Genomic DNA, 12,579 nt, shown 5'->3' on the forward strand with positions numbered 1-12,579 from the left:
GGGTATTCACATTGACATTACACATCCAACGGAGCATACTGGCTTCATTCCTTGCGAGCTTACGTATGTCCTCAGCAGTTACAGCCCATGTTTCACTGCCATGTAGCATGGTTGTTCGTACGCATGCGTCATACAGTCTGCCTTTTACTCTGAGTGAGAGTCCCTTTGTCGCCAGCAGGGGTAAGAGCTCTCTAAACTTTGCCCAGGCTATTCTTATTCTAGCAGCTACACTTTCAGCGCACCCACCCCCACTACTAACTTGGTCGCCCAGATAGCGGAAGCTATCGACTACCTCTAGTTTTTCACCCTGGAATGAGATAGAAGTTGTTTCCTGTTTGTTTGCAGTCTTTATTGCCTGATACTATATTACCTTATATTGAGTTTGCTCTTTTTCTCACTTATGAACCATCCCTGGACAAACACACACACACACATGGATCTAGCTGTATGGTTAAGACATTTACTTTGATGGTTTTAGGTTTAATCCCACTGTGCAGCACATTGGATATGTATATTCTTCGGTCTCAAATTTTGACCAAACTTCAAATTCCAACTTGGATACTAAATTCATCCTTGTACTTATCACTAAGTAAATCTTTGTACTTATTGCACACATGACTTCAATGGCTCTTAATAGACATTCATCTACTCCTAACTTCTGCAAACAACTGTGAGGTCAGTGAATGCCAAGTACAGTGGTTTTTTTTTTTTTGGCTAAATACTTTTCCTGCAGATGTCCTGCTAGAAGGAGATCATCAGTAGTTCTTTCCAGCATAAAACCAAATTGCATCTCCTTTATGTTAACTTTCTTCATAATTGAGCTATAACTCTTTCAGTAACTTTCATGGTTTGGTACAGTAATTTGATACCTCCATAAAGACTTCTCTCTAAGGTATGTACCTCCATACTACATGAGTCATTCTGTACAACTTGATTAACTATATGGATGACTTGCCAGGTATTTTAAGCATCTCAGACGAAGAGCTGTCTTTGTTTTCATACCCTTAATTGCTTTGTCTATCATACCGCTGTCAACAAGAATGGGTGGTCCCTCTGTCAGGCTGTCATTAGAAAGACTTTTTCTCTCGTTCTTCATATTTGGCAGGCTTTCATAATAGCACTCTCATACCTCTTTCTTTCAAAACCATTACGTGCAAGTATGCCATTATCCTTCCAACACATTTTTCGCCTGCATCTTTATTCTCTCTGATTCACTTCCTCTGGTTGTAACACTGTAGAACATTGGCAAATCTCTTCCTTTCTGCTTCTCCTCTTACTAAATAGACATGTCTCCTATATTTTCTTCTAGCTACCTTGAATAGTTCTCTGCTGTCTCTCTTCAGGGTTGATCTCAATTACTATGAAGCAATTGTTCTACATTGTCAGAAAGGAGATATAACTCTAATGAATTAATAAATCTATCTATCGATCAATCAATTCTTTTGTTACACCATATGTTTCAAGCCTGCCCTCAATGCACTTCCCTGTTCCACATCACCTTTGATCTGGCTTAAACTTTACACCAACCACAGATTTCATCTGTAGCCTTCAGTAAGTTGTTCTGGGAAAACATCCAGTTGTCTTCTATGTTATATGTCTCTGTCACCTCCCGCTTCTTGCCAATTGCTTCAAAGGAAGTTTCCATCACTGACCCCTGAGTTATTTCACTTGGCTCATTTTTGTTTCATTTATGTAAATTACCTAGGCCATAAATGTGTTCTACTCTTTTTTGCATATATTTAAGTGTCATTTCTGTCAGAGATAAGGTAACTACATTAAGGCAGAAACATTCTTTCACAGTTGGGGAGATGATGAGTTTTGGAAAACTCTTGATTCTTGAAATTATCTCCCCTCCTCATTCAGGGTTGATCTCAATTACTATGAAGCGATTGTTCTACGTTGTCAGGGAAGGGATATAACTCCTATGAATAAATAAATCTATCTTTCGATCGATCAATTTTTTTGTTATACCATATGTTTCAAAATGGTTAGCTTTAAACCTGAAAATCTACCATTAAATACTGAAGAGAGGAATGTCTTCCAGCTGGGTGTATTAAAGCACCTCGAGGAAAAAAGTAAAGTAAAATTCACAAATTTAGGTCGAAGGGAGATAATTGACAGAGCTGTTGAAGTGTAGTTACTTTATTTCTCTTTATTCCTTTTTCATTTTGGACTATGAAACAATATCTTGTCTCTTGTCCAATTTATTCATTCGAATTTTTTAGGAAGATAAAAGTGCCAGACAATATGCACATATCCAAATCTTCTTTACTGTTGCACTCACTGCTATACATCCACATTAATTACATTAAAAATATTAAATATATATAAAAATATCATGTTCATCATATATAGCCATTTGGATATCCTTACAAATATTTACATTTCTTGGACACAGTTACCCCAAATATATTTTAGGTATAATATTTCAGTGCAGTATTTAGTACAATTTAGTACAGTTATGATGCGGTTTTTCAGATGTGCATATTATCTTGCACTACTTCACCACACCTACCCTTTACCAGTTTACCTTCCCTACAAGATGTAACTAATCACTCACTTTTTACTTTTATTTCTCAATACTAGCCCTTTTCTTTTGTACTGTACATCATCATATCTTGGTCCATGCTTATATCCTACTCCTAATGCTTTAATTAGAGTTTAACTAATTCATTTCACAATGGAATTAACCCCTTTAACAAATTAATCAGCTATTTCCTTTGGACTAAACTTCTCTCTCTCTCTCTCTCTCTCTCTCTCTCTCTCTCTCTCTCTCTCTCTCTTGTGTCATGGCATATTCATGCCTTTGATGAATCGTGGCTTGTTCCTCCTCCATTTATTTCTGTCTCTCACAACATCACCCAGGTCTTTCTCGCTCTGCACGTTCTGTCTCTTCTTCATCCAGTCAAACATCTTCATTCTCTGCCTTCCTCTCACTCTCCCTCCCACCAGCTCAGTCTCCACCATGTAATGCTCCATTCTGTCGTCCTCTCTGAGAAAACGACCAACAAATCTCCACTGTCTCTCTCTCTGATAGTATCCATCAACTGTCTCTTCACTTTCATCCTCTTCAACACTTCCACATTCGTCATCCTCTGTACCCATGAGATTCTAAGCATTTTCTATAAAACCACATTTCTGCAGTTTTGAGTCTCTTCTCCATGACTTTGCTTATCGTCCAAGACTCACATCCATACACTAGCACTGACAAGTACTTCAATAGTCTTTTCTTGACTTCCATTCCAATTCTCTTTGCACAAAAAATGCTCCTTATATCCATAAAAGTCTTCTTTGCTAATCCAGTTCTGCACTTGATGTCCTTATCTGACCTTCCATCTGATGTTATCCAGCTTCCCAGATATATGAAACTGTCCTTCTGCTCTATCCCAGTTCCATTCACCGTCAAGCGACATGCGAGTACCGGTGCTTTCTTGGTACAGACTATTGAGAAGGTTTTCTGGCAGTTAATTGTTAATCCAAGCTTTCCACTCTCCTCAGTCATAATATTAATCAATCCTTGAAGCTTCTCCTCTGTGTCTGCAAACAAAGCCATATTGTCTGCGCACCTCAAATTGTTATAATTCTTTTCCCCCAGTTGTAGCCCTGAAATTGTCTTGATCTTGTGTAGAGCTTTCTCACTATACAAGTTGAATAAATCAGGTGACAAAATACAACTCTGCCAGACACCTTTCTGAATGTCAATCCAGTCGCCCAATTCTCCATCCACTCTGATGGCTGCTTTCTGGTCCCAGTACAAATTTCGAATCATTCTTAAATCTTTCCCATCAATCTCGAGCTCTTCCAACATTCTCACCAACTCTTCGTGCTTGACACAGTCAAATGCCTTCATATAGTCAATAAAACAGATGTACAAGTTTTTTTGTTTCTCTATACACTTTTCCACCAACGTTCTCAAGCAGCATTTTTTGCCTCCTTTCCTGTTCGATAACTGAACTATTCATCTGATGGGTTTCCCCTAATATACCTTTCACTCGATTCAATTCCACTCTCAAAATAATCTTTGTCACATGACTCATTCTATGATTTTTGCACTCAATTGTTCCAGACATTTTAGGCAAGGCAAAGATTGATTCCAGCATTTCTTCTGGAACCATGCCTGGGTTGTAAACATGGTTCGCTATCTCTGTTCATTTTTCTACTCCAAAACTCCCCAAAGCATTTACTAGTTCAAATGCAATGTAGTCATTTCCTGTCACTTTTCCACTTTTCATCTTGTCCATAGCTTGCTTGATTTCAGCTGCTGTAATCACTAAACTTAATTAAGTAACTGAATTGATTTTTCTTTCCCATTCTTCTGAATGCATTAAACTGAAGTGTACAGAACTGACTCATGGAACTTAGTTGATGTGGCACTAAAGTATCCATGTCTTCCAATATCTGATGATATGTGTATCAGCTTTATGCAACTCTAGTTATTAAATTACAGCTTCCCATATCAGTAAATGTACTATTTTCTGTTCTTATAAATAAAAACTATTGTACTTAGAGGGCTGTGACAGATAAAGCTGATATTCATAGCTGACAACATGAAATGACGTAGAAATGCAGACATCCTAGGATCCAATAATGTGTTTTTGTACATTTTGTATGTGAAAAGAATTTTCTGCAGCAAAAGGTCTACTCACATCCAAGTGTACCTGATTGTGTTAAATATGATTGTACACAATTATATTTTATTCAATGTTGCTTTGTGAAAGTCTAGTGTTTGATATATATATATATATATATATATATATATACATACATACATACATATGAATATAACTTATATCATGTATAAAAATAATAGTGTGGGTGTGTGTGTATATGAAAAAGAGAGATGTGTGAACACAAAACACTACATTCTCACATTATTAAGAAGAAACACCATTTGATTATTGATACATAATTCACATAAAAAATACTTAAGGCAATTTTTCTAAAAGATTTTTCAGGCAATCTCGATTGTTTACATAACAGTTCTAGCTTAAAATATCTGGAAATATATATATATAATTGTGCATGTGTGTGCATATACACACATAGCTATGAAGTTTTTAGACACTTGTTTCGTAATTGAGGAGCCCTGTGGAGTCTGAACTGATGCTGCTATAACTTGTGTCCGGACACAGTGATGGGATGCCTGAAAGAGAAATCAAATGACTGAAGGTTAGCTGGAATAAATTACATAGTACTTCACTAATTACCAATTGGAAACTCAATAATTACCAATAAGTGCCTCACAAATTATCACTAGACAAAATCAGTAATTAAGTAGTGCACGTGGCTTAGTGGTTGGGATATTTGGCTCACGATTGTAAGGTCATAAGTTCAATTCCCAGCAACGTGTTGTGTCCTTGAGCAAGAAACTTTATTTTCATGTTTCTGCAGTCCACTCAGCTGACAAAAATGAGTCGTACCTGTATTTCAAAGGGTCAGCCTTGTCACACTCTGTGTCATGCTGAATCTCTCTGAGAACTGCCTTTAGGGTACACGTGTCCATGGAGTACTCAACCACTTGCATGTTAATTTCACAAGCAGGCTGTTCTGTTGATCCTATCAGCTGGGACCCTTGTTATCATAACCGACAGAGTGTTCCTATATCACCATCATCATCTTTGGTATCAACTTTCTATACTAGCATGGATTGGCCAGGTCACTGTAGCCAGCTCTTCGATACTGCTCTCCTAGATAGGTTGAAGAATTGCATCTCACTTGTTTGTCTCATTTTTGGTATTGTTTCTATACCCTTTCCAATTCTGACCATTATACAGGAATGTACTGGATGCATTGTATTGAATCAACAATATTGGAGATGTTGTCCTCTCTACTGCATTGTTTCCATTCATTCATTTATCACATTACGCAAAGTAAAGAGTGCATTTTATCTTTGCACCAGCATCAGTTTAGTCTTGTCTTTGACAAGACTAAAGGGTCATCATGACTTAACACTTTACTAGGTGTATTGGGTACCATGACACATGGCACCTGCACTACAGAGATAGCCTTGACCTATACAGGGCGAAGGGGTCCTCTGAACCCCACATTTCTGCTTGCTTGCCAACTACAGTACACAATGTCCTGACTGAATTTATAGTGTTACCAACAACAGTGAGAGTGGCACATACCTCAAGGATTTGAAGGTCTCTTCCACTCTATAAGGTGTTCATTTATTAAGGGCTACATGACTGAAGAAGTGATTAGAAATTGACAAGAGAAGAACCAGGATGGGTGAATGAATACAATGGAAGTGTGATGGTAGAAAATGAGTGACTAGAATTGAGTGGTTGAGAGAAGAGAAGAGAGAGTGAAAAGAGAAGAGGATAAATGATAGGGGTGAATAATAGGTGTCAATGCCAGGTGGTCAAAGAAGAGGAGAGAGTTTAGAAGAGGTAATAATAGATATGTCCTGGAGCAGACATAAGATCTATGGTGATTAGGATAAAATGAAGAGATGAATGGGTCAGCTAACCCGAAAGCTTGATGCGGTGAGGAGAAATCCATTGCATTTTTTGGTTACACCAACAACCAAGTACAATGAGAGTGAAAAGATGGTGAACTGGCAGAATCGTTAGCATGCTGGGAAAAATGTCCATCTTCACGTTCTGAGTTCAAATTCTGCTGAGATCAGCTTTGCCTTTCATCCTTTCGGGGTCAAATAATTAAGTGCCAGTGAAACACTGGGGTTGATGTAATTGACTAGTCCCCTCCCCAAAATTTCAAGGCCTTGTGCCTTCAGTAGAAAGGATTATTATCATCACAATAATAATAATAATAATAATAATAATACCTGCCTGGATGCAGTACCAGGCAATGACTATCGTGGCTTCTGATCTTAACTGATTGGAAGTGTTATCATGTATATTGTCTTGTCTTGGTATAAAAGATGGGCTACAGCAAATATTCTGCTCAATACCACAGATTTGCTTTGTCAGTGGCTTGACCTTAACCAGTTGAACATGTCCCTTGGTGGCTGACGATGTGTGCATCTCTGATCATGAGCAGAAGTAGTGGGGGAGCATCATAGTCATGTGTTGAGAGGAACTCTTTGGGGTTTGGATAATTCACCTTTGGAAATATGGGTATTTCGTTCAACATCCTCAAACAGCCTTTATTCAAGGACCTTTTGAGCAGGATGGGCTACCCGACCTGAAGAAAATTCTAACTGGGCCCCACCTGCACGGTTATGAGCTGTTTATCTTGATATGAGACCACTATGTCACGCACATATGGTTGTGATGCATGTGCATGGTGTACCCTTATCAGACGGGTAGTCATGATGGGTATACTGGGCTTCGTATATTTTACCCCAGTGTCACTTTGATGGCATGCCCTGCTCTCTCACTCAATAATAATAAGAAGAATGGTTTCAAATTTTGGCACAAGGCCAGTAGATTGTGTGAGGCCTCTTTTGGTTACAACAGGGACATGAGTGATGTAAAATATGGATGATGAGATGAGATGAGTGATAAATGTGGATATGGATGATGAGTGATGAGACGAGTGATGAGTGATGAGACGAGTGATGAGTGACAGTATCTCAGCATTCTTAGATACATATATTAAAGGCAACATGCTCATGAAGATAGAAGGGCGACAGGAATCAGGATAGGCAGGGAAAAGGAGCAAGAATATGATGGCAGACAGAGTAATTAGGCTGATGACTGACAATATGGTCCCTTATACACAGATCTTAAAGATAGGCATGAGAAGTTGAGTGATAAGGATTATGGTAGGGGCATAAAAGGTGAATCCTGTCTCTTTCTCTTTAGTTGATTGCACTGATCCCAGCATCCAGTTGCTACTTATTTTACTGACCCCAAAAAGATGAAAGGCAAAACTGACCCTGGCAAAATTTGAGCTCAGAACATAAAGACGGATGAAATGCTGCTAAGCATTTTGCTTGGCATGCTAACAATTCTCCCAGTCCACATCTGCAAATACAGCAACTGAAATGGGTTAAACTGAGTGATTGGCTTAGGTCTACCACCCATATGGAAAAGAGAAATTTGAACTCTGAATGCAAAGAGCTAGAATAGATACTGAAATATGTCTGGTTCAACATTCTTACAGTTCCATCAATCCACTGGGGTGGATTAATACTTTTTTATTGACCCCAAAATGATGGAAGGCAAAAAATTGACCTTGAGAGCATTTGAACACAGACTGCAGAGAATTTGAATAAATGCTGTAAAAAATTCTGTTCCATGTTCAAACCACTCTAACAATTTGTCCCATCCCTTATATCATGTTTCCAATACAATTGAAATGTTAGTCTTTGAAAATATTACTCACCTTTCAACTCCAACGAATTATTGATTGTGATTTTAGTGAGGCTGTTGCAAGACGTTTTAGTGGCAAGGCTGCTTCGGATGTCCACCATGGAAGAATGACGGCTAGAGGGAGGGCAGTGCATGTAATCAGGGTTGTTCTGAAGTAACTCTTGAATCTGATACAGTTTGTGGGTGATATCTTTGCCCAGTAAGTTATGTAAGACAGTGCCAAGGAATGGATGGTCATGAAGAAAACGTTGGATAGCTGAACAATTCCAGGAAAGTAAACTACAGTCTTCTGTTGCTACTAATGTTACCTGGATAAAGAGAGAGTGAAAGACAGGGAATGAGATGAAAGAATGGAGAAGAGAGGGTGAGAGTAAGAAAACAGAATAGAGTGAGTGTGTGAGAGAAGGAGAATGGGTCATTTCCAAAGTGATAGAAGAGATATGAGTGATGGATTAAGTGAGGAGATAAGTTACAATGTGACAGAGGTTAATGGAGATAGTGGGGCAAGAGAGGACATGGAAAGATAAAACTCAAAAGGTTTATTAGTGGGTTTACAGGGAAGAATGATAATTAACAGGAATAAAACTGAAACAACTAAGATGATGACAAAGATGAGGACGATGATGACGACTACAACTACTAGATCAATGATAACAAACACAAGTTTCCAGCGTCTCACAAACACATTTATATGCTCAAACACACAATGCATTCACACAATGTGTGTATGTAAATGTATTGTGTGTGTATTTATGTGTATTTGTGTGTGCATGTCAGTGAGTGAGTGCGTATGTGTACACACACACATGCACACACACACACACATACACGCACACATACATACATGTACACACATATGTACATACATTTACACACATGTTTTCTTTCCACTACACAACAATACAATTTTTTTCTATAATACTCTCTATCTCACAACAGTACAGTCTATACTACAATACTATCCATCTCACAACAGTATAGTCTCTTCTACAACACTAGAGCCTCAACTAAAATAATATTCCTGTCAATATCACCCCTGCTTCTCACAGCTACCCACAACTATATAACAAGAACACTTACCTGGAATTTCTCACAGTTTTGCCAGTGAGGTTGGCAGTATTCATATTCTGCCGAGTCAAGAATTTGGTTAGAACTGATATAATGTAAGAACAGACTGTCATATGTGACTTTTAATCTGGTAGAAATAGAGAAAAATACATGTGAAAAACAGTCTTCTAGAAGGTAAGGCTGGTATTATTAGTCTGTTTTGACAAATATTACTCAGTAAAGATGGTGACTTTGAATATGTTCATGTTGTGACAAGTTGGATCTGATATCTTGTGATTGACAGACACTATGTCAGAGGGAGAGAAAAATTATTGTTCAGTTCCTGAAAAAAATTATTTCCTCCTCCCCAATTGAAAGGAGTCAATCTCAGTGTCAGATTTCTCTTGTCTCCCTTTGTCATCACTCATCCAAAAAATACAACTTATTTGAAAACATTTATACATTCTCACTTTAGTTACTCTTGAAAATATATGAGCATGAAGTTGCTGGTGTTTTGATTTGGAAACCCTAATTGCTGGGTTCAATTTTAACCAGGTTCATTTCAGCTTTATATTTCTAAGAATTTGACAGTGACAATCAGGAATAAGAAATGTTTTTAAGATGGAGATGAGGTATGCATGATGATATGTAAGTTCTAATCTCTAATTTCAGATATTTATTTAAACTACAAAAGTGAGATTTTTGGACCATGCCCATATGAAAGAAGGTGTAATTTACAATACCTATGGACTCTATCATGACTATCACCAGTTTTCCATCTTCACCACCATATCCTGAGAACCTAGCAAAGAGTTTCAGCAAATAACACACAAACGAACTGACACATATGTGCCCTAACATAGGCTTAAGTGTTTGGACACTCCCCTCCCAACATAAAACCCATACACACATTCCAACCCTAGATGAATATCAATTCTAACTCTACACATTTTCAGAAAACATGTGTAGATTTACATTTCAGAAACCTTTAGTTCAAGGGACATAATTCTTGATATAGCTTTTGCTCAGTTAGTTTCATCTTATTTCATACCACCCACAAACCAGATGTGGTTTTTTTCTTTCACCTCCAGTAATAGAGAGCAGTCGTCATATTTTTTTTTCCATACCTGCCTGCTCTGACAAGCACATGATATTATATAACCATGCTGTTATCTAACATCTGGTTTAAAACTCAGTGTGAAATTGACTTGTAAGATTGGCTATATTGGATTTATAATACTGTATATGTTGATTAATATACCTACTCTATTGAGAAATATATGAATGCATATTTTCTCTGTTTATAGATTCTTAGACAACTCTCTCTCTCTCTCTCTCTCTCTCTCTCTCTCTCTCACTGTATGTGTGTGTGTGTGTATGTATATATATATATATATATTGTTGTATTTGGGGATGGTCATGTTGCCAGTTTAGCCAATAAAAACACACGCACTGTATATTTGGTGTTAATTTGCTTCAGCTTTATATTACATTACATTACATTAAACATATTTCGGCCAGAGTTCTTTCGTCACACTTCTGTGACCTCATCAGTGGTCCTTTGCTTTCTTCTTTCTTATGTGTGTCCCACCTTGCTAACGATCAGCCATTTTGTATTTTGTATTCCTATTGTATGTGTCTACGCATGCGTATCCCTCTATGCGTGTCTATGTTTTGTAAGTGCATGTGTGTGTATGGGGAGTGCCTGTATTATCTGTATCTCCTGCTTATACATGTTCCCCTCCAGTAATAGAGAGCAGTCGCCATATTTTTTTTCCATACCTGCCAGCTCTGACAAGCTCATGATATTATGTAACCATGCCTACAAATATATAGTGCATGTGTTTTTATTGGTTAAACTGGCAAGATGACCATCCCCAAATACAACAATATATATACACACACACACACACACACACACACACACACACACATACACACAGTGAGAGAGAGAGAGAGTTGTCTAAGAATCTATAAGTCAGAGAAAATATGCATTCATATATTTCTCAATAGAGTAGGTATGTTCGTTTAATTTGTTTTTATTTATTTGTTCATGTGTTTATACCTACTTTTTCTTACTTTTAATTTGATTTTGTTAACATATGTAGTTATTTAATTCCATTTGTTTATCTATGTATTGTATTATATTTTGTTCATATAGCTATTAGTTTATGGGGATTTTATTGTTATATGTTGTGGTTTGTTGGGGGTGTGTGCTAGTGTTCCATTCCAGTTTCCTATTCAGGCTAGGTTTATCTTCTATTATGTGTGTAGCTTCTGTAATTTGTCTAAGTGCTGCATCTGTTCTATGTGTGGACAAGATTTTAATTTCTATGTTGTTGAGTGAGCCTCCGTGTTCTTGCTCAGCGTGCTGGTACAGAACTGATGAGCTCTTCTCTTCCTTAAGTTCCCTCCAATTTTCATTTAGCCGCTCTCCTATGCTCCATGCTGTTTCCCCTACATACGTCATTGTCTTGTTACTGCATCGTCAGAAAATATTTTGTCAGAAAATTTGGAGATCCACTTAGCATAATAAGAAAACATACCAACTATACATATGCTTTATTAAAAAGCAACACAAATATCACAAAAACTGTTATTCAGAGTTTCATGCTCCCATTTGTTGGACAGTTTTGTTTAGAATGGAATAAAAGTAAGGTTTCCTCTCTCTCTCTTTTGGAGAGAGGCACAAGCACATACACAGACATATGCACACATGGCAGTAACTTCTGCCTACCAAATTCAATCACAAAGCTTCGGTTAACCAGTTGCATTGTGGTTTAAAATCATAATATTTATAAAATTTTTATAATAACAGGATTTTAAAATGCAATCTGTCATTGCATGCAACCGGTTATTGAAAAAAACCCTTAGTTGAAAGTTTATGGAATAGAAATATCATAAAAGTTTCATGACCACATGTTGCCAGATGGTTACTCAGTGGTATTTGGCAGACTTCTGGGTTTTTAAAGAAGAGAAAAACAGGAAAAAATCATACCATTTATAGTGACACAAAATCCATGCCACCAGAACATCTTCAATATCGCTAAAGCGAACTTACCGATCCTTGCACAAAGTAAGGAATTGAGAAATATCATTACAGATCAAAATATAACTCTCAGTAAGAGACAACCTAAAAACTTGAAAAAACTATTAACAAAGGCAAGGTTTGACCTCAGCAACAAAAATCAAACATTCACTGTGTCCAAATGCAATGATAGCCGATGCGGTACATACCGATCAATTCATA

At 37.4% G+C, this 12,579-nt stretch overlaps 1 protein-coding gene across 10 annotated transcripts in view; it reads right to left on the minus strand.

Annotated features, from left to right (window-relative positions):
• Nucleotides 1–2,132: 2,132 nt before the first annotated feature.
• Nucleotides 2,133–12,579, minus strand: part of LOC106871878 (blood vessel epicardial substance-B) — a 535,134-nt gene continuing 524,687 nt past the window's right edge. For all 10 annotated transcript variants that reach the window (XM_014918623.2, XM_052974861.1, XM_014918629.2 and 7 more), the window contains 3 exons: nt 9,363–9,477; nt 8,296–8,590; nt 2,133–5,143 (listed from right to left, as the gene is read on the minus strand). In XM_014918623.2, coding sequence (XP_014774109.1) covers nt 5,058–5,143; nt 8,296–8,590; nt 9,363–9,477 — 496 coding nt within the window. In that variant the 3' untranslated portion in view covers nt 2,133–5,057. The remainder of the gene's footprint in view (nt 5,144–8,295; nt 8,591–9,362; nt 9,478–12,579) is intronic.

This window comes from Octopus bimaculoides, chromosome 19, assembly GCF_001194135.2.
Source record: "Octopus bimaculoides isolate UCB-OBI-ISO-001 chromosome 19, ASM119413v2, whole genome shotgun sequence".
NCBI lineage: Eukaryota > Metazoa > Mollusca > Cephalopoda > Octopoda > Octopodidae > Octopus > Octopus bimaculoides.